The sequence below is a fragment of the Chlamydomonas reinhardtii genome, chromosome 9, assembly GCF_000002595.2.
Source record: "Chlamydomonas reinhardtii strain CC-503 cw92 mt+ chromosome 9, whole genome shotgun sequence".
Classification (NCBI taxonomy): domain Eukaryota; kingdom Viridiplantae; phylum Chlorophyta; class Chlorophyceae; order Chlamydomonadales; family Chlamydomonadaceae; genus Chlamydomonas; species Chlamydomonas reinhardtii.
The window spans coordinates 4,537,314-4,554,791 of record NC_057012.1 but is presented as its reverse complement, the minus strand read 5'-3'; the positions used below and the strand labels follow the sequence as shown (position 1 = coordinate 4,554,791).

The 17,478-nt window shown below is 65.9% G+C and overlaps 2 protein-coding genes across 2 annotated transcripts; one reads left to right on the top strand and one right to left on the bottom strand.

Annotated features, from left to right (window-relative positions):
* Positions 1-4: 4 nt before the first annotated feature.
* CHLRE_09g396139v5 (uncharacterized protein) lies at positions 5-10,852 on the bottom strand. Its single transcript, XM_043065789.1, has 18 exons — positions 10,320-10,852; positions 9,526-10,026; positions 9,055-9,273; positions 8,732-8,775; positions 8,253-8,414; positions 7,634-7,727; positions 6,889-7,433; positions 6,335-6,587; positions 6,009-6,107; positions 5,642-5,737; positions 5,245-5,325; positions 4,870-4,977; positions 4,470-4,557; positions 3,076-3,146; positions 2,761-2,859; positions 2,379-2,498; positions 1,827-2,012; positions 5-1,604 (listed from the first exon to the last, which is right to left on the bottom strand). Exons 1-18 carry the CDS (start codon positions 10,719-10,721, stop codon positions 1,239-1,241), a joined length of 3,534 nt encoding a protein of 1,177 aa, XP_042921274.1. The 5' UTR covers positions 10,722-10,852; the 3' UTR covers positions 5-1,238.
* A 113-nt stretch (positions 10,853-10,965) lies between these two features.
* Positions 10,966-17,443, top strand: CHLRE_09g396102v5 (uncharacterized protein). Its single transcript, XM_043065788.1, has 10 exons — positions 10,966-11,419; positions 11,721-11,816; positions 12,272-12,856; positions 13,052-13,098; positions 13,384-13,665; positions 13,975-14,071; positions 14,402-14,495; positions 14,793-14,883; positions 15,411-15,522; positions 16,022-17,443. Exons 1-10 carry the CDS (start codon positions 11,234-11,236, stop codon positions 16,088-16,090), a joined length of 1,659 nt encoding a protein of 552 aa, XP_042921273.1. The 5' UTR covers positions 10,966-11,233; the 3' UTR covers positions 16,091-17,443.
* Positions 17,444-17,478: the final 35 nt, after the last annotated feature.

The following is a 17,478-nucleotide window of genomic DNA, read 5'->3' as shown; positions in this document are numbered from 1 at the left end:
TCCCGCCTTCGCACAATTACACACTCCAGCCCCACGATGCACACCGCCCGCGCGTCCACAGGCTCAGTAGCTCGGCCGGGTGGGATGCCGGTTCTTGCAGGCCCAACGGCTGCTGGCCTGCTGTCACCTGCCCGGCTGGACACCTGAGGATTAGCAGCTGGCTGGCGGTGATACGTGGGACTGAGGAGAAGATGTGGCGTTGCTGTGCGGCTAGACTTGGCATGTCCCGCCGATGACGCCTCAACAACTTGCTTCCGGAGTTCCGGAACACCCGAGGTTGACGTTGGCATGTAGGTTCGCAGTAGCTGGCGGTAGCCAGCAGGAGCACCGGAAGAGCAGCGCAGCCAGCGCTGCTTCTGGCCAGCACTGCGCACTCATAACACAGCTCCGTGCAGCAACAGCACGTGGCATTTACCAGCCGCACGGCACCACTTGCTGGGCTTGCCGGCGCTTTGCACTGCCCGCATGTTGGCTCGACAGCGACCCCGACCACCAACTCCCCCTCCCATTCAGTTCGGTGGCATTTACCACGTTGATCACAAGCACCGGCCTGCGCACCGCACTGCGCCGCCCCCCAACCCCACCCATGCGGATTAGGGGCTACCGAACCGTACTTGACGAGTGTTGCGGAACTAATGCGTACGTAGACCAGAGCGGAAGGCGGAGTGGGCTTGCAGGCGGCACGAGAGCAGGCAGTCAGTAGCGCAAGTTGCGAATTCACATGTTACCTCGTAACCGACGGTAAACGCTGTGGACGGTCGCGCCCATGGCTGGCTGACGGAAGGTGGCTGCTGTATTGGGATGGCTGGGCTGGACGACGCCGGCCGGGCTGGCCAGTACTGAACCACCGACCAATACCACTTCTCCCTTGCACCGCCAGCCCACCACACACAGCAAACAGCAACGACAGCTGCGTTAACAGCCCAGCAACGCCATCACTGCATACAGGCACTCAGTAACCCTTCGCTGAAACGCATAACTTGATATCACTGCTCATTGCAACACCTTGTCCCAGCCACCCAGCCGACCTGAAGGAATCACGGCACGCGTGTGCACGCAAACACATAACCAAAAGCCGTTCCAACGCCCATTCCAGCCGCCTCCCGCTGCCCACGAGTGCACAAGAGCTCACGCCATACACACATGGACTCACGCTGCCACACGTGCGCCCGCCACTGCCCACCTGGTTTGGCTTGGTTTGGTTTAGTTTGGGCTGGTGAACCCCCCCAGCACAGCCCTCAAACCACCATCTCCACATCCTCGCCCTCGTCCTCCTCCTCCTGCGCCTGCGCCTGCGCCCGCGCCGCCTTGCCCTTGCTCCCCACTGCCCCTCCCCCTGCCCCTCCGCCTCCGCCTCCGCCTCCACCTCCGCCGCCCCCCGCCAGTCCGCCCTCCTGCATCACGCAGCCCTGCGCCTCCGCCCACCGCAGCCACCGCGCCCACAACCGGTCGACCATGAGTGTGTCTGGGTTGCCCACAACCACCAGGCCGCGCTTGGCGCGCGTGATGGCCACGTTGAGGCGGCGCGGGTCCGACACGAACCCCAGGCGGCCTTCCGGATTGGAGCGCACGGCGCTGAACACGATGACCTCCTTCTCGCGGCCCTGCGTGCGTGTGTGGGAGGAGGGGTTACAAGTATGATAAGTCAAAGGACGGGTGTGTGTGTGTGGCGTGTGTGGGCGTGTGTGTTGGCGCGGCGGCAGGAGGGGGGGGGTGCGTATAGTGAGAACTCTTCGAAGCCAAACATACAACGACCCGCTTGCGGCGCGGCCTGTCTCAGGTCCCGCCCTCGGCTGCCGCCCAGTCTGCACCACCCGCCCACTCACCTGAAAACCGTCCACCGACTTGATCTCCAGAACGGGCTCAGCCCGCCCGCCGCCGCTGCCACCTGCTCCGTCGTCGTCTCCCTCCATGCTGGGGGCGGCGCGGCGGAAGGCGCCCGGGCGCGAGCCCACGCCCAGGCCGCGCGACAGCCGCGAGCCGCGTGTGAGCAGCTGCTGCAGGCAGCGCACCTGCGGCGGCGGAACGTGCGCGGTGCGGTGCGGCGCGCCGAGAGGCGCGGTGTGAGGCGCGGTGTGGTGCAGACTGGCGCGTTCGGGGTGAATGGTTCAGTCGTTTCCGTAGTTACTAAGCACCAAGGCCCCGGGGCCCGTTGCCCAATGGAAGCGCACGCACCTCTCCCCTCCCCCCTTGTGATTGTCCAACAGATGTACTTCCACACCAGTAAGCAACCAAGGGTTTGCAAACATACACGCGCACACACACACACACATGCGCACGCGTGTTCAGCGGCTTTGTTCCGTTTGTTTTTGTGTTTAACACACACACACACGCACACACACACACACATGCACACACGCACACACACACACACGCACCTGGCCGTTGTAGGGCGTAATGACACCGATGTCGCCCACGCCGTTCTCCAGACCCGCCGCCGCCCCCGGCGTCAGCAGCGCCGCCACCGCCGCCGCCACCACACCCGCCTCGTCGTCGTTCTGGGCGCACATAGCAAAAGGGTTACAAATTTAGGGTTTGGGTTACCGTTTCTGTTGTGGGGCGTGCACAGCGGGTCAAGGTTTGGGGAATCGGGCAGATGTGCTCCTCGGCAGTGCCATCTGGCGCGTTCCCCCCACACCCACGCCCTAAATCCACGCCCTAAACCCACGCCCCCAACCCACGCCCAAACCCACGCCCACACCCGCAGACAAACGGCACAGCGGCACAGCTCTCAAACAACTCCTCCCTGTCACCCCACACCTGGTAGGAGAAGCCCGCGGCGCCGCCGGGCGTGGCGGCGTCGTTGGCGGCGGAGGTGCGCGACTCGCGGCCGCGGACCGGGATGAAGCACACAGGCACCTGCGGGGGGTTGAGTGGAAGGTTGCGGGTTTCGCGGGTTGTGGGGCGGGAAGTGGGGTGGGGGCGCGGGTCAGACATGTCACCAGACCTCAAGAGAACGACAGCGAGGCGGACTGGGATCGGGTGCAACACCCGTGTGCCGTGTATCCCCTGCTCCCTCCCGTTGGTTTAGTTTGGGCTGGTATTTACACAACCCCTCCCGGTTTCCCCACCCACCTTGGGGTTGGGCCAGGGGAACCCGGCGGGCGGCCGCCGCTCACTGGGCTTGGGCGCAGACGTCAGCTTGCCTGCACGTGTGTGTGTGTGTGTGTGTGTGTGTGTGTGTGTGTGTGTGTGTGTGTGTGTGTGTGTGTGTGTGTGTGTTAAAGAGCACAAGGAAAACGTTGCGCAAAGACAGTGTATGCGATGCAGCAAAGCGACGGTTTACGGATGTTACCTGAAGTTACCTCGCATACCTGCTGCGGTGAGCCGCCGGTCTTACCAACCGGAAATCGCGCAACCCCCGCTACTCTAACCTCGAGGGGGGATTAGTGTCCACACGCTCTCAAGGGTGCAAACCCATGCATGTGCTCACGGTACCGTGAGGCCCAGGCACTCCTACGATTCCTAGCTCCGCGTCGCTACTCCTGGCCGCTAAGTCCAAGCTCCCGCCCAATCCTCGATGAAATTCTCACCTACGAGCGAATAAGAAAACAACAGAGCACAGGGCGGCAGCAGGGGAGTGTCACGAACAAGAGCAAAGGAACATGTTAGCGCGGCGGCGCGCGACGAGCAAGAGCAAACACGCAGCCCAGTCCCAGCCCAATTAACTAGACTAGGGGTTGCGCGATTTGGGAAAGAGACGGAGGTTGGGCGACCACGAGCAAGTAAACAGGCGGGGGGCGGTGTGTGTGTGTGTGTGTGTGTGTGTGTGTGTGTGTGTGTGTGTGTGTGTGTGTGTGTGTGTGTGTGTGTGTGTGTTAAACAAAGAATCAAACGGAACAGTTCCGCGTGTGGAACGTCAATGGGGGGGGGGCTGTGCGCGTTCAGGGGTACACGGGGGACGTTCGGGACAGTCGTTGCGGATGGATGGGAGAGGACAGTTCGTGCGGGATCTGTGCGGCAGGCACGGTAATTGATGGGGGCGCCTGAAAAGACAGATGAGCCAGTGCGGACCGGAGGAGGGAGCGATTGGACTTGCTGTTCGCGCGACTGAAGAGGGAGGGATAGGCGAAACAGGGGAAATCGGTAACGGTATGGAGGGTCGGAGAACTAGATCGGGCGGGGAAAGTTGTGGGAGGAGTGGGAGAAGTGTCTGTGTGTTCGTGGGGAGGCGGGAACGTCGCCCGCCGGGACTGCGCAAGTTCAGAAAGGGGGGGTGGGGGGGTGGGGGGGGTGGGGGGTGGGGGCCGGGGGGGTGGGGGGTGTTCTGTCAGCAAAGTGTGAGGAAAGAAGGCGGCACCGGTGGAGTCTGTGCACGTGCAGTTGGCTGGAACGCACTGGGTTCTAGCAGTAGCAGCACGAGGAGTGGCGTCGGACGCCTCGCGCCCTACCCACCCGCAGTCTCGCGCCCACTCGCAGACCCCCCCCTCCCCCCGTACCCACTCGCAGCCCCCACGCTCCCCCCATACCCTGGTAGAATGCGGCTGAGGGCCAGGCGGCGATGGAGGGGTGCATGCGGTACTGAGTGTCCAGGAGCAGCGGAGACAGGCCCATCAGCTGGGGGGGTGGGGGGTGGGAGGGGTGATTGGGGAGGGGCAAAGGACAGGGAGGGAGGAGGGAGGTGGGAGGAGGGAGGAGGTAACGTTGAACCAATCCCGGAGGAGGAAGGAGGGAGGAGGTGGCGGGAGGTGCGTGTGCGTGTTTGAAAACGAAACGAAAGCCCGCCCAGGCAACGTGCATATTCAAGAGCACAAAGTTGGGGTGAGTATACATGGGGAGGAGGGAGGGAGCAAAGACGCAATGGGACACACGTCCTGGGCGCGCACACGACACCAACACAGGCACACGAGCACAGTCCCACGCGCCCACCTGCAGCCTCTCGAACATGGGCAGCCCCAGTCCCAGCCCCTCCGCCTCCCGCGACTTGACGGTGGGCGGCAGCTGGCGGGGGTCTCCCACCAACACCACCTGGCGAGCCTGTGTAGCGAGAGGGGCAGCCGTTCATATGGAGAGCAGAGTGCTGGAGTAACAAGTATGAAGAGAGGGGCGAGGGGGCCGGGGTGGCCACGTGGGGTGGCCATGGAGGGATCGGCAACATGCATGGAGGAGGTGGCGTGATACTGCCCCATTCACCCTTGTTGCGTGGCTGGCTTCGGGTTCCGGGCCTTGGGTTGGGTCTTGGCTGTCTACTGAACTAACCACCCTCTCCTCCAACTCCGCCTCCTCGGCCACCCCCACGCCCACCTGGTTGAGTAGCGGCACCAGGGAGTGCGGCTCTGTGGCCTGTGTGGCCTCATCAAGCACCACGATGGGGAACGACAGCGTCTGCATGGGGGTTGGGGTGGGGTTGGGGTGGGGTTGGGGTGGGGTGGGGGCGGGTGCCGGGGCTTCTCAGCCTCTTATGGGTGTTGCTGAATCCTATCTTCGACAGGACTGACAAAACCCGGCGGCGACATTTATCGCCAGCGCCACTCACCCTGCTGCTTCACGCTTCCTCGGCCCCGTCATATAAGTATTTTCGCTTGCAACTAACGCCTCTACCTGTACTCCGCTAGTTTGGCTTGGTTTGGTTTATTTTCGGCTGGTATTTACACCCACGCACCACCACCACCCCACACCGCACACCCCACACCGCACACACCTGCAGCCGGGCCTCTCCCGCGCCAATGCATGTGGCCGCCACCACCTGCGCCCGGGACAGGATGTCGCGAGCTGCGCCCTCCTCCAACTCCAGCGCCTGCGCGCGTGCGCATGTGTGTGTTAAAGAGCACAAGGAGAACGTTGCGCATGTGTGTGTGTGTGTGTGCGTGTGAGGGGCGCGAGAGGGAGGCTGCAACGGGATGGGCACGTGGCGTGCTGGGTCGTGCTGCTGGTGCCGGGCCGCTGCGGCGCCCAAGGTACGTTGGTCACAGGCAGCGCAATTGACACGCGCCAGGTTCCAAATGGGCTTCTCGAGCAACAGGTTGACACCCACCCACCCACCCACCCACCCACCCACCCACCCGTACCTGGGAGATGTACTTCCAGGCCTCACTGCCGCGCAGCCCCTGGGCCTGCTTGCGCAGCCGCGCCGCGCGCTGACCCGCGGCCGTGCCGGCAATGCGAGCCTGCAGGGGCAAGGCGTGACAAGGCGAGTGTGCTGTGACGCTGGGGTGTCCTGCCGTTCGCCCCGTGAGGACCGGGTACCTGCTGCGTTACCCGGCTTTGCCCAATGCCGCATGTGAAGGACACATCGCCACCCTTCACTCGTCTCGTCACGCGTCCTTTCTTATAAGTGGGAGCAGTGGAGACAGTGCTTCCACCTTTCCACCCCCACCCCGCCCGCCCGCCTCACCTCTAGGCTGACTCCGCGCAGCTCCGGCGACACCTTGGCGGGCTGCCCCACCCGCACCACGTCCAGCCCCGGATCCAGGATCCGCAGCCCGCTGACCAGGTTGTCAACCGCCACGTTGGAGGCCGCCGTGGCCAGCAGCGGGCCGTAGCCGCTGGATGCAGCGGATCCGGATCCGGATCCGGATCCGGGCAGTGCGGCCAGGGCAGCGCGGATGAAGCGGAGCAGCGTGGCGGTCTTGCCCGTGCCGGGGGGCCTGGAGAGGCGGGGGAAGTTCATGATTAGTTAGTTAGGGAAGTGGTAGACGGTAAAAAACATCTTGGGAACAGCAATCGTGGGTGGGTGGGGAATATGGGGGGGGGGATAGGGAGATGTGGAGGTGAGGGGGTGCTTGCTCCGCTGTGCGCACGGTGGCTGCCCTCGCCCCCTGTGATAGGAAAGCACCAGGGGAAGAGGTCGACCCGCGTCCCTGTGTATACAACCCCTTTTCCTTCTAATACCTAACGCCTAACACCTAACACGTCGTCGCACACACATTCTACATCCCCATGACTCACCCCTGCCACAGCGTCAGGGTCCGCTCCAGCGCCGCCTCCACCGCCCGCGCCTGGCTGGGGTTCAAACCCGCCCCGCCTCCGCCGCCCCGGGCCCTCTCCCTGCCCGCCCCTCCTCCTCCACCGCCTCCTTCTCCTTCTCCTCCCCCTCCTGCTGTGCCCGCCTCCTCCCCTCCTCCAACCGGCGCCGCCGGCGCCGCCGCTGAGGCCGCCGCCAGCACCCGCCGCGCTGACGTCAGCCGCTCCCGGCCGGCCTTGCCCCTCAGCCAGGCCGGCGTAGCTGCCGCCACCTCCTCCAGGCTGGATCCAGCCGGCACGCTCCCCGCAAGTGCACGAAGCAGTGCCACCGTCGCGGCCCCCGTGTCTCCCGTGCCACTGCTACTGCTGTCACCGGCCTTGCTACTGCCGTTCCGGTCGTTCTTGTCCTTCTTGTCCTTGTCGTTGCTACTGCCGGACTCGGCCGCTGCCTGGCTGTAGCGCTTAACGGCGGCTCGGGCTCGCTCGTGCGCAATCGTGTTCGCGTACAGGTCAAGTCGCCAGCCGCTGCCCTGTGACGTGTGTCAGTGCGGCGGATAGGGAGGGGGTTCCAGGCATGATGAGTGAAACGATGGTGCGGAGGGCGTTGCACAGTTCAGAAGGAGAATCCGGGGGCTGCGTACTTGAGTCATGTTAATCCGGGGATGGGAGGTAGCCGCCCATGAAAGGGAGTAAGTAGAGTGCCCTCGCCCGCGCCCTTGCGCCCGCGCACCTGCACGCCTGCCGCCAGGTCCGCCGGCAGCGCCACCCGCATCCACCTGTTGCTGTAGTCCAGCACAACGCCCTCCAGCGAGCTCTCGCCGGGCCTGTTTGCATTTCGCAATTGAAGTGCCGCGATAGAACAGCGCCTTTGCGTAAAGCGCTTACGCTCGCAGCCAGCAACAAAGTAGCAAGGGGCCGCAATGTGGGACCCAACTCGAAGCAATCCCCTTTCAACTGTCACAGTTGAACATTGCCCGAGCCAGGCCGGCGCCGGGCCAACCACAGCCCCCGAGAGACGTACGCCTCGCTCCCAGCAGCCATGTCAGCCATGCCGTGTGTCCATCTCGCCCTCTGGCCCATAACCCCTCCCATCACCCCCCAGAGTCTTGACCTGCATCCTCGTGGCTCTGGTTCCTCACTAAGACAGGCGAAAGTACCGCCCCCTCAACCTGCCATCCCCCCCAACGCCATTTCCCATCACTCCGTTCTCCACATGCGCGGCTGTGCTCCACTACTTTAGCTTGATTTGGTGTAGTTAAGGCCGGTATTTACAACCCTCTCGCCATTGCCCCCGCCACTGCCCCACGACCCGCCCTTGCCCCCCACCCGCCATCCTCCCCCCCACTCACTTGTTGTTGGGCGACACGAGCACGATGTCCCCCGCGCCCAGGCAGTGGAAGGGCAGCGGGCGGCCGGGCACGTAGAAGCGCAGCACTGCGTCCCGGAACAGGGTGTGGTCGGGCGCGGCGGTCAGGTCGAACAGGGCAGCGCCCTCCGCCTCCAGACGAGACCTGTGTGGGTGGGGGGGGGCAGGTCGTGGGTGCATGTGCGCGTGTGTGTGTGTGTGTGTGTGTGTGTTTTGGCTGTTGGATGCGTGTGTGTATATATGGGTGGGTGGGTGGGTGGGTGTATGGGTGGGTGGGAGCTGGATTGATGGGAGCGTGGAGGATGGTGGTGGTGGTGGTGGTGGTGGTCAAACAACAGTGGCAAAAGAAAGCGCCCAAGCCGCCGGCAGCCGCAACAGCGCCACACGCATACGGCACAGCCACTCAAAACACGCCACGCCACAGGTGCGCACACGTGACTCCAGGAACCTCCGCCGCCCCACCTCTTCCAGGTTTTGAGTCGCTCCTCGCTCTCCGCCCACTCCTCCTGCGGGGCGGCGCGCGGATGGGTTCCAGGCATGGTAAGTGAGAAGGGGACACGGAGGCACAAATGGCTGTGGATGGGAGAAGCCTCGCCTGCCCGCTGGCCCGCGTCCCCCCCACTTCACCCGAACGTGAACCCCAAACTTCCCATTCAGCAGGTAACGTCCTACATCTTGCAAGCAGCCCCCTCCAGCGTGCCCCCCTCCCTCGCGCCCTCCTCGTGCCCCTCCCCTCCCCTCCCCTCCCCTCCCCTCCCTCCCCTCCCCTCCCCTCCGCTCCGCACCTGCAGCTCCAGGTCCAGGGCGCGGCACCACACCGCCGTGTACGACCCCAGCAGCGCCCGCAGAGCCCCGCGCTTGGCGCCGCGGCCGCGGGTGCCCGGCCGAGCGCTGGAGCCGCCGCCCTCGTCGTCCCCGCCGTCGTCGTCACCATCCGAGGCGGCGCCGCCGGGGCCGAGGGCGACTGGAGCGCGGCGGCTGGAGCGCGGCGGCAGGCCCATCTCCTGCGCGGGCCGGAGTGTGTGTGTGGAGATGGGTGGTGCTGGTAGGGATAGGGAAGCGGATGAGGGCATGGTGGGGAGGCGATGGGACCCCCGACCGCTTGCCCCTGACGAAGCCTACTCCCCCTTAACCAACCTTCCGGTGCATCCCTCCTCCCGGGTGTACGCGGGGTCGGGAACCGCTCATCTGCCACCAAGCAATCATGGACTGACACAACCCCTCCATCCCCCAACCCCAAATACGCACACACGCACCTGCAGCACCAGGTCCACGTACGGCACCAACGCCTCCTCATCGCCGCCACCGCCGTCACCAACTGCCGTGCCAACCCCCGCAGCAGCCGCATCGCTACTGCCGCTACTGCCGCCGCCGCCGGCCTGCAGGCTCCGCAGCCGGCCAAAGTAGCTGCCTGCCCAGGTGCCGGCGGCGGCGCCCCCGCCCCCCATCATCCGTGTCTGCCGGTCCGCTGCAGCCGCCGCCCGCAGCGCCGCCACGAGCCCCGCCGTGTCTGCACCGGGCTTGCTACTGCCGCCGCTCGCCCTGCTACTGCCGTTGGCCCGGCTGGCAGCCGCAATGGCGTCAGAGGACGAGCCGGTAGGCGTGTCGGGCCCTGCCACAGCCTCCCTGCTCGGCCACAGCTCCTCTTCCCCATCGTCACCGCCTCCTTTCTGCTTCCTGCGGCCGCCGCGGTCGTCGCTCCGCCCCGTCCTCGGGGGCTCGGGGGAGGGCCTCCAGCCGTCACCCTCCCGAGAGTCCTGAGTTGGGGAAGGGTAGCGTGGAGGAGCAGCGAGGTGAGGATCAGGGCAGGCAGAGGCTGTGAGGCAGCAGGCTACCTCGCGGCAGCATCCCAGGCCCGACCTCTGAACGACACGACAACAGTCGAGCACGGCATCCAGAACAACATTGCATGTCGCGCCTTCACCCTCCCGGGGCTCCCGCGCTGGCCCCCTCACCAGCCCCACTCTTCTCCGCTACCACGCCACCGCCTCTCACCCGCGTAACCCGGCAACCCCGCAACCCGGCAACCCTGCAGCCTCCCCACACACACCTGTGCCGCAAGCCGCTCCTGCAGAGCCACACGGCCGCTGCCTACGCCCTCCGCACGTGCTGAGGCTCGGCGTGCTGCGCTCTGAAGCTGCCGCGTGCGGGGGTCCACGTCAGCACCTCCTCCTCGGCCTCCCCTGCCTCCGCCCCCACCTCCGCGGCCCCCGCCCCCACTCCCGCCTCGACCTCCGCCCTTGTCACTGCCGCTGCTGCTGCCCTTGCCGCCGCGGCGATCCGCGGCAGCAGCGACATTGCGCGGGGTCGCCGCGAGGTGGGGTGATGTTGCAATGGTGGGCCGGGCCCGGGGATCTCCCGGCCGAGCGGGTTCGAGGGCCGCGTGCGCCTCGCGGGCACCGTGGCGGAGGTAAGTGCAGCTTCTTACCACGCCCGTCAAGGGAGCGAGCATGGTTGCAAACTAGAAGGCCGGTCGTGTTCACAACATTGGCGCGCACCCTGAACCCTAGGTCCACTGGAGTGTCAGCTTTAATGGGAGAGGGAGGCGAGTGCGCTATCAGCGTGTACTCGGTACGTGTGATTATATCTAGGGCGCTGCCAAGTGAGCAAGGCAGATCGGGGACAAAAGAATCGGTCGATCCCCGCGAAAGCATGTGTTGGCACTGAACCTAGTGCTCATACTAAATGATAAAGAACATTCTCTACTTATGCAAGAATAAGTTTAAAGCATCACGAAGTGTCCCCCAATTCCCAAACTTTCAGGTCGCAAAACGCAGCACCGGCAGCGGGGCCTCGCAAGGGTTTAAAGCGGTTTGCAAACGTACCAAAAAGACCTTAAGCCTTCACACGCTTCAATCTGCGCCAGCGGCACCTATCCGACGAGACGCGCAACCTACATTTCCGACGGGAGCGGCGTCGCTTTAACATGGCCGCTTGACAACTTGCTCACAGCGAGGAGACTAGATGGGCTCGCTCCAGAAAATGAGTTGGCTGGAGGACTGCGGTGGCTGGGCGCTCAGCTCTATTGCCGCATATGTGCCTTGGGCGGCCTGCGGGCTCCAAACATGGGCCACAGCGCTGCTGCCTGGGTGGAATCCCCAGGCCGAGCCCATATATGTGGGACACCGTAAATTTCGGGTGCTGCAGCAGGTGGGGAGGGGGGGAGTGGGGCGCGTGACCGCGTGTGAAGGGCTCGGGAGCGGAGTAGTAGGAGTGTGGAGGCGGTGTGCTCGTGCGTGCGGGTGTACACATGCGTGTCAAGTGCGGTACGCGGGAGCGCCGCTATTTTGTACAAGCATAAGCGCTACTCTCGCTGCAGAACACACCCGCTTGGACTCATTTTGTCTCACTTCGACCCGCTACAAAACCCAACACACGCGCAACACACGCACGTGTAAAACACACACGCTCACCGTGCCCCCCCCTCCCTCTCCCCCTGCCCACCCCCCAGCTGGGCGAGGGCGGCTATGCGGTGGTGCTGCTGGTGCAGGAGGCGCCCACGCCGTACCGCACACACCCCGATCCCGAGCTGCGAGCCCTCAAGAAGGTGCGGGGCTGGGGGGGCCCGGGGGCCGGCTGCTCGAGGCAGCGGTGGCGGTGGCGGTGGCGGTGGCGGTGGCGGTGGCGGTGGCGGTGGCGGTGGCGGTGGCGGTGGTGGTGCCCAGTGGCGGTGGCGGCGTGTGAAAGTGACAGATGGCGGCTCGGCGGTAGCTGTGGCGGTGGTGCTAGTGGTGGTGCTAGCAGTGGGGCTGTGGCTGCGGCTGCGTCGGTGCGGGTGGCGGTGCCGCAAGTTACCTCAGTAACTAGGGCGCGGACGCGAGGTCCGGCAAGGCTAGTTGTATGCACTGCACACCTGCACACAGGCCCCCGCACTTCCCTTGTCCCTCCTTCCTTCTCTCCCCACATTGCATTGCAGCCCCGTAACCATCTCTCCCTACTCGCCCCTGCCTCCTTACCTGCTCTCCATGAACGGCCACCCCCTCCGCCTCCCTCGCCCCGCAGGTGCTGGTGCAGTCTGGCGAGCACTTTGACGCAGTGCAGCAGGAGATGATGATCCACCTGGCCGTGCAGCACCACCCCAACATACTGCCCCTGCTGGACTACTGCTGCAGCGAGCCCGGGCCGCCCGCCGGACCGCCCCTCCCGCCGGCGGCGGCGCCGCCGCCCAGCGGCACAGCCTCAGCGGCTGGCGCCGCCGGCCACAGCCCGTCCAGCCTTTACAACGCCGCCTTCGGGGACCGCGGCCAACCGCCCCAACCGCAGCCTCAGCACCCGCACTACCACTCCCACGCAACGCTGCACGAGCCGCAGCCGCTGCAGCCCAAGGGCGCGCCGTGGGCGCTCGCGACGGCTCACCCGCACATGACGCAACCGCACCCGCAAGCGCCGGCCCGGGGGCTTGACGGGCAGCGAGGCATGCCGTCGTCGGGTGGCGGCGCGGCGGTGGAGGTGGCGGCGTCTTGCTCCCGCGTGGCGTGCTTCCTGTTCCCGGTGTTTCGTGAGGGCACGCTGGCTGCGGAGCTGGAGCGGCTGGCGGCGCGGGGAGAGCGGCTGGCCACTGCGGATGTTCTGTCGCTGTTCATCCAGGTGCGTTGCGTGTGTGGACTGGCGGAATGCCATGGTGGCTAGGGAGAGTGCGTGTGTTTGTGTGATGAACAGGATGCCGCGTATGTGTGTGTGCGTATGTGCCAGATACAGCGCACCCTGCGGTTTCGTTGCTGCAGCTGCTGCTGCTGCTGTTATCGTCTTTGCAGCTGAACCCGCACGCCCCACACAACACAGATGGCGCGGGCAACGCGGCACATACACGGGCACGGCTACGCGCACAGGTGGGTGTGGGACTGCGTGTACGGGACTGCGTGTACGGGACTGTGCCGCCATGAGTACGGGTCTTGTGCTCGGCCGGCAACAGGTGGGCCCCGGCGTTTCCAGCCCAGCTCCATGTCTGCTCGCATGTATCTTATATGCGCTGCTGTGAGCTTGTGTGTGAGCTCGGCTGTGAGCTTGGCTGTGAGCTCGTGTGTGTGCTCGTGTGTGTGCCCGCATGTGTGCTCGTTGCGTGTGTGCTCAACTCCTCACGCGTGCACCGGACGCGCGCCCCCTCCCGCCCACAGAGACCTCAAGCCGCTCAACGTGCTCATCGCCTCCAACCCCGACCACCCAGCCAACCGCCAGTCCCAACCGTCCCAACCGCAACCGCAGTGGCTCGGGCAGGGGACAGGCACGGGCCGGCGGCCGACCGGCGGCGGCAGTAGCAGCAGCGTCAGCAGTAGCCTGGCTCGGCCGCTTCAGGGCCCCGGCCACCTGCATCACGCCGCCGGACAAGACGTGGAGGCTGGGGGGCGGCTGCTGAGCGAGGGCGGCGGCGGGACCGGGCTGTTCCCCCCGGGCGCCAGGTGGGGAGTGTTGCCTGAAGGGCTGGGGTTTGGGTTGGGTTTGGGTTTGGCACGTGTTGCGTGTGGCCTCGCCAGCCCAGCCACACACCCATGCAGCAGCAGTCCCGCCCGCTGCCAACACGCCCGTGTGTTGGCGCTGCTGTGCGGCCTTGTGGCTGGCGGCGGGCCGGGCTGCTGCAGCCCAGGCGGCTGCAGCCCCGGCCTTGGTTTAGCTCGGCTTGGAACATAACTACCCCCCGCTGTAATCATGAATGTACCCCCCCCCCCTGGGTTCTCCATGGACGGCTGCCCTCCCCTTCGCCCCCGCAGGTACCGGTGTGTTGTGATGGACTTTGGCAGTGCCCGCCCCGCCAAGGCGCATGTGCCCAACCGCGCGGCGGCACTGGCTCTGCAGGAGGACGCGGAGGTGAGCGACGGGAGCGCGCGGTGTGTGTGTGGGGGGGAGGCGCGCACGTGTGTCGGTGCGTGGTGTGGTCTGTGGTTGTATGGGGGGCTGCGAGGGCACTGGGCGGATGTCGGCGGGCATCTGCGGGCCGGATCTCCACTCCCTGTGTCAGCACGTCCAACACCGCCGCCGCCGCCTCCTCTTATCGCGCCTCCTCCTCTTCCGCCTCCTCCCCTTCGCTGGCTTAGTTTGGTGTGGTTTAGCTTGGGCTGGTATTTGCGACCTGATCCCCCTGCTTGTATCCTGTTCCCAATGTTTCCAACTTGCAATCCCCCGCCCCCGCACGCGCAGGCCCACTGCTCTGCGCCCTACCGCGCCCCGGAGCTGCTGGACGTGCCCTCGCCCGCCCCCCTGGACTACAGCGCCTGCGACGTGTGGGCGCTAGGTGTGTGTGTGTGTGTGTGTGTGTGTGTGTGTGTGTGTGTGCGTGTGTGGGGGCGCTGGGTGTGTCTGTGTGTGGGCGCTAGGTGTGTGTGTGTGTGGGGGGGGGGCAGCAGCAGCAGCCAGGATTGGAGGGAAAGGGGGAGCGGGGAGCAAACGGGCAGGGAAGCGGAGGGATTATGGGTCCGCGGGACGGGGGTGACATTGCTTCGGACACCGTGTCGGCTGCTGCCACCCACCCACCCTGTCTGTTCTCCATGAACGGCTACCCCCCGCCCCGCCCATCCCACCCTCCCTGCAGGCGCCTCGCTGTTTCAGATCATGTACGGCGAGCCGCCCTTCGCCCGGGCCACCAACGCCGCGGGGGGCAGTCTGGCGCTGGCGGTGCTCAAGTGGGTGCAGCTGGGGGTGGTGCGGGGGGTGGTGCGGGGGGGGGGGGGGGGGTTGCAAGGATTGGTACAGATAAGTGTAGCGAAGTAGACAGCAGGCCTGGGTGGGGGGCGGCGGCGGGGTTTATATGTGTGTGGGTGGGGTGGGGTGGGGTGAGGGGTTGGACAGGGAGGTGGCAGGGGGTATTAGGCACGGGGGATTGGGCAGGGTGGGTAGGATGGTACATGCGGGATGGGGCACATGGATTGGGTGGGGGCGCGAGGGATGGGGCACATGGGGCACATGGGGGGGGGGGCGCACCCTACATGGGCATGCGATCTTGGGGGCCTTACCACGGGGTTGGGGGTGCGGTTGTTTTACCATCCCCCCCAAAAAACTGCCCTCCGAGCGCCGTGCCGCCGTGCCGCCTTGTTGCCATGCCCACACCTTGGCACGCCTTGCCCCGTCTACCGCTACCGTCTACCACTTCCATCACTAATCATGGATGTACCCCCCCCCCCCTGGGGCGCCCCGTCACACACACGTGCAGCTGCGCCATCGGTTGGGCCCGCCCCCCCGGGCCCGCCTACCCGCCCGAGCTGCACGAGCTGGTGGCAGCGGCCATGGCGCCAGAGCCCAGCCAGCGACCCAGCGCCGACCAGGTGCGGGGCTGGGGGGGGGGGGATCACGGGAAGGGTGGGCGGGCGGGTGGAAAACTGAAGGCGGGGGCGGCGTGTGGGGCATGTGGGCGGCGTGTGGGGCATGTGGGCGGCGTGTGGGGGGGCGGAGTAGGATGGTGCAACGAGGGCACTGGGTGGGGCCAGGGATGGACAAAGGACCTTAGTGGACGGGCGGGGGGCGTTCCCAAAGGCGCCATGCGGGGGGGGGGCGGGGGTTCACCACGGGTCGACCTGCCCGCCCGTGCCCGTGTCTTCCATAGGCCTGTCCCTGATGGAGGGGCCCTTCCCTGACCTTGCCTGGATCAGTCACGCTTTAATTGGAATCGGGTTCAACCCCTACCCGAACCTGCCCCCATGGCCCCCCTGCTCCCCCATAAGTGTTATTGCTTGCATCTTTCGCCTCTGCCTGTGCTCCGCTAATTTCGCTTGGTTTGGTTGAGTTTGGGCTGGTATTCAAGAAGCCCGCCCCCCATCGCCGCAGCTCGTGCAAATGGCGGAGGCACTGGCGCACCGCACCCCGCCGCTACCGGAGCCCATGCCGCCACAGTAACAGTAGCAGTAGCAGCAGCGACAGCAGTGATGGCGGCGGCGGTGGCGGTGGCAGCAGCAGGAGGCGCGTCGGTGTCAGGGGCGGAGGCGGCAGCGGCCGGCACAGCACAGGTCGGTCTGGGGTCGGCACGGGAGGTCGGTCTGAGGTCGGGCGTGACACGGTGTCACGGACCAGCGCCGCCGCTGCCGTAGTAGGCGGGACGCAGCAGCAGCAGGCCAGGGGGCTGCCACGGCCTGAGCACACGCCTCCGGCGCAGCGCGATATCGCGCCGGTGATGCCATGGCCGTGGCTTGCCGCCGCGAAGTCCAAAGGGTTCCAAACCCGCCGCCGGCGGTCGGCGCCGAGCATATGGGGCCGCGCCGGCGGCCGGGCGGGGCTGCCGTGACACGCGGCTGGACACATGGCGGGCGGTGCCTCGTGGCGGTGCCTGTACAAACCGACCCCGGCTATGTCCGGGAGATGAGGTAGTTTCGGAACCTTCGGCCTCAGACACGCACCAACGTGGCATGGGTGCAGCCCACGTTTCGCTGGAGAGGGGGAGTCACCTTTGTTGTCGAGCACCTTGCGGTGCGACGTGCGTTGGCTTGCTGTGTTCATCGCGCATGTGGGCGCTTGCTTGTGTGCGTGCTGACAGTTGGGCTGCGGGGCCACCCACGGCCCCCTTGCTTGTCAGACTATACGGCCAGAGACCCATCGCGGACGCGCCCAGCTGGCCAGAGACTGCGACTGTCGATGGTCAGCGTTTGAAAAGGAGCAGGAGCAATACAGGAGCTCGACGCTCCAAAGAAACGCCCAGGAACGCTCACCTGTGATGATCCTTGGCAGGCCGTTCACGCCTCTAGGGCAGCTGGTGGTGCAGATGTCGGCTCTATGGCAGCTGGTGGCGCCGGAAAGAGGGCGAACTTGGGGCGTGGCGGGGTCTTTACGGGCCCGCGAATGTCCATCCCGTTACGGACTCGTGAAGTCGCTTCTCGCTCCGGCAATGAGTTTGACCCGCCGCCTACGGTGTTTGAGACCAATAGACCTTGAAGTCGCGATTTGCGCCAGTATTGAGTTTGGTGCCGGCGACCGCCCGTTTCTGGGTGGCTTACACCCCCTGAATCGCCGCTTGGGGGGCTCAGCCCAAGAAACCTAGGTCGAGGCGGGTTGAATGCGGGTGCCGTGTCGCGGCATGGGCCTGTAACTCTTTATGCATGCTAGGGGCCGGAGGGGTCCAGGGCGGCGGGGCGCGGGGGCTTGCTGGCACGGATTTGCACGCCAAGGCGCGGCGGGGGGAGACGGGGGGGAGGGAGGGCGTGATAACGCCCGAGAGTGCGGGGCGGATGACGCGGATGGGTGTAACCAAGCACGGGCACATATTCCTCTCTGTTAGCTTCATGCTTGGCGGT

Coding starts and splice junctions, on each gene's coding strand:
- CHLRE_09g396139v5 (XM_043065789.1), bottom strand. CDS start 10,721: ATGCTCGCTCCCTTGACGGGCGTGGTAAGAAGCTGCACTTACCTCCGC. Junction 3,147..4,469: donor CTCAGCCGCATTCTACCAGG/GTATGGGGGGAG, acceptor ACACACGTGCAG/GCAAGCTGACGTCTGCGCCC. Junction 1,605..1,826: donor AGTCGGTGGACGGTTTTCAG/GTGAGTGGGCGG, acceptor ACACGCACGCAG/GGCCGCGAGAAGGAGGTCAT.
- CHLRE_09g396102v5 (XM_043065788.1), top strand. CDS start 11,234: ATGGGCTCGCTCCAGAAAATGAGTTGGCTGGAGGACTGCGGTGGCTGG. Junction 13,099..13,383: donor GGGCACGGCTACGCGCACAG/GTGGGTGTGGGA, acceptor TCCCGCCCACAG/AGACCTCAAGCCGCTCAACG. Junction 14,884..15,410: donor CTGGCGCTGGCGGTGCTCAA/GTGGGTGCAGCT, acceptor ACACACGTGCAG/CTGCGCCATCGGTTGGGCCC.